The sequence below is a fragment of the Lepisma saccharinum genome, chromosome 27 (genome assembly GCF_977018435.1).
Source record: "Lepisma saccharinum chromosome 27, izLepSacc3.1, whole genome shotgun sequence".
NCBI classification, from domain to species: Eukaryota; Metazoa; Arthropoda; class Insecta; order Zygentoma; family Lepismatidae; genus Lepisma; species Lepisma saccharinum.
The window spans coordinates 30,292,861-30,296,491 of NC_139255.1; the positions used below are offsets into that span (position 1 = coordinate 30,292,861).

At 33.2% G+C, this 3,631-nt stretch overlaps 1 protein-coding gene across 1 annotated transcript; it reads right to left on the reverse strand.

Moving 5' to 3' along the window:
• Positions 1–214: 214 nt before the first annotated feature.
• On the reverse strand, positions 215–2,607 carry LOC145979998 (uncharacterized). Its single transcript, XM_083112944.1, has one exon. It carries the CDS (start codon positions 2,502–2,504, stop codon positions 1,059–1,061), a length of 1,446 nt encoding a protein of 481 aa, XP_082969070.1. The 5' UTR covers positions 2,505–2,607; the 3' UTR covers positions 215–1,058.
• Between the last annotated feature and the right edge of the window lie 1,024 nt (positions 2,608–3,631).

The window sequence follows — 3,631 nt, forward strand, 5'->3', positions numbered from 1 at the left end:
CTCCTTTCATCAGACATTTATTTTCATTTTGACTAAAGTCAAAGTCTAAAGTCTTTAGTCAAAATGAAAATAAATGTCTGATGAAAGCAGCGTGTGTTCTCCTGAAACGTCGCAAAGAAAAACTGTTTCTTATGCTTGTAATAACCGTAAACTACAGGAAAATAAATAGAACAAGGTTACAAACATAAATGGTGTAGGGTGTACAATGTGAAATGAAATATATTTATTCAAACATTGTTAGGAGGCAGCAACCAACCAAGCTAGGCAGTTAGTACTTGCTAAAAACAATTTAAATTTCAAAAAACTCTTCCTTACCTGATCACTTCCTCTAAACATGCAAATTCCCTGAAATAGTATTACACAAAGCGTTCCGAAACCACTACATTCTTCAACATTGTCCAAACAATGGGATGAACCAAATATAGCCTACCAGCATTACTTCTACTGCAAGTAGTACAGTTAAAAATATGCTCAATTTCTTAAGTATGGAGATTTTTCACAATCTGTCACCCTCATCTTATTTGAGAAAACAGAAAAATCTTATAAATTGCATTTCAATGAAAGCAAGTCTATACAACATGACAAGTCTGCTTATAAAAACACAAACTACATATTCCATGAAAGAACGAATATTGAAAATATATCGTTCATACATACTACATCAATGTAATGTAGTATACATGATAGTGAAATGAACTTCAAGCCTTAATTTAATATCATTCATAATTTCAAATTAAACACCATAGGGAATGAAAATGTGCAAAACTGAAATTTAAACATTAATTTATGTGCCAAAAAGATATTTGTATATTTGAAAGCATTCTAAACCTACATACCACTTGTATGATATGCACGTTAAACTACTTTCCAATTCAGAAAATCAATGATCATAGTTTAGATTACACTTTTCTTAATATTATATCAAGTCAACAAAATCCTCTATATATTCATCACTGAAGCTTCATTTCAAAACCATCATTACATACCCATGACAAATTCTCCATGTTTTATGAAATGATGTACATATTACGATTTTACATTTATAGTATATATTAACTCTAATCTATAACTGTCATTTCAAGAAGTATTGAATCATCAGAAATGTATTTTCCTTTTTTTAGTTTTTCGTGGGATACAAATTTTTGATATCCATAACCTGAATTATCCACACCCTTTTTTGGTTTTTTAGAGGTTGATGCAATAAAGTCATTCAGTGTGTGTACAAAATCATTACCTTTTTTTGCTTGGTTAACAAGTTTCAAAATAATTTGTTTACGAAATGGCCACTCTAAGTGTTTATCATACTCGCCTGAGCATATAAAAATATAAAGTGAGACATAGTGTTTTGATTTACAACTATCACCATTTGGATATAATTGAGCCTGTAATTTATACCCATGCTTGTGGCTATAAAACTTGGGACTAAAAATACTCATTCCATTTTCAAAAGTATCTAACTTATTTGAAAAATCTAATACTTTCCACACAAAACCATTACATTCAAGTTCTACCTTGTTATGTAGCTCTTCCAATTTGACTTCTTGCTTCACTGCATTTGTTTGAAGGTCTTTAATTGTTTTCTCCTGCTTCTGTACCACATCCAAAAGTCTTTCTATGGTATCTTTCATGAGTGACATATGCATGGAACTCTCTTCTTTCAGATGGTCACGTATACCTACAGGAAAGCCTTTAAATTTGCACAGCATTTTCTCATACGTACAACTTGCAAAGAGTTTGGTGCACTCTACATCTTTGTGTTTTTCCATATTTTCTCTTGCAATTTTAACACCACATGCTTCCGGGCAGACAATGAGGAATTTGATGCATTGGGAATAATGATCCTCTAACAACTCAGCTTTCATTTCATTCCTGCAATGCTCACAAGTTACCAATCTCTTTGGACAATCATTAGACACGTGATCATTCAGCTGTTTCCTTTGCATTTCATTCCCACATTTATTTCCACAGTAGACTGGCAGCATTTCACACACCTGGAAATGGTCTGGCAACGTTTCAGCTACTAGACTAGAGCGGCAATACTCGCACGACACAATTCTTTTTACACAACTGTCTTTTAGATGAAAACCTATATATGCTTTCTGAATTCTTGCTTCACATTTCTCGCAACTTTCTAGCCTTAATTTACAATTTAGTACATGCGACTGCAATTCGCATTCGGACAGTAACGCACTACAATAATAACACTTTCCATGACCTTTCTTGTTTTCAGTTATTTGCAGAACGGCCTCTTGATTAATCGTGGAATTTTCAATATCAGGTTCAACTGTGCACGCTTCCTCGTAGGATCTAGCTTCATTTTTCATCTTCTCTTGCAGACATTCAAATCCAATGCAAGGAACCATCTCATGTTTGCAATATATTTGGTGTTCTTTTAGCTCCTCTTCAAGAATATTAGCTTTACAAACATCACACACTTTAAAAACTTCTGTTGGCATTTCTAAGAAGAATAAACTATATTTTTCAATCAATTGTCCGACGCACATACGTAACGTTGTTTCTCTTCTTCGACGTGTAAAACCAATGTTGCCAACATTAGCCAATAAGAAAGAGTTAAATCGTGTCAAGATAGAACCAGAACTGTGACAAGGAAGGAAGTGTACTGCCGCCACTAAAAACACGTGTGGAAACTGGGAAGTGAATGGTGGAGGTACAGCGCTGTAGTGAAGGGACGTAGATGAAAACCCTGATGGCAGGAACGGCGCTACAGGGGGGTTGGGGGGCTGAAATGTTCAGCTAGTGATGGGCTTAATCGATTTAATTCGATTATTTTAATAATTCGTAATTCGAGATATTCGATCTGATAACCGTCGCTGCGCTTAAACTTGCAGAACAATTATCAATGCAAATAAAATTGCGTAATTAACGATAACGGTTACAATTAAAATAAATACAATACAGGCGCAGAAAATCTCACTACTTCCATCACCATTTTAGTACTTATTATTTCTCGTTGCTACGGTTACATCAATTTCATTTCTTGTATTTTATACAGCGTGATAAGATGATTATAACAATATCTATAAAACAAAACATGCATAAGTTAAAAATATCAATAACATAAATAATATTAACTTTGAACACGACAGTTTGAGAATAGGACAGTCAAAATCTCTCCTTCTCCTAAAAAAAAAATGAACGTAACATTTTTTTTTTACATAATATATAAGATTTGAGTCCTGCTTTTAATATACACTCGTCAGGATAATGAGAAAGTTCACTTGACATAATGAACCAATTCACAAATTTACAATACTCTTTCCACTAAAGTTCTGAAAATGTCATCTTAGTGTTCGAATTTACAGCTACTTATGCATCACTTCATGACAATTACATTAGTTTAAGCAATTCTTCTTTTTTCTCATCAGAACAATTAAATTTCTTGATATTTGACAAGTTCTGCCTTGTTGTTATCTTCTTTCCGTCCATAGACATCAAAATTGTATAATTGTTTTTCACAGCATGAACTACACAGGGTCCAAGCCATAATTCCATAAACTTATGAATTTTCTTGTTAATTGCACTACTATGTTCATGATTTTTCACTAAACAATATCACCTGGGACTATCTTCAATTTATTTGCATCACACTCAATACATTTCGACTTATATC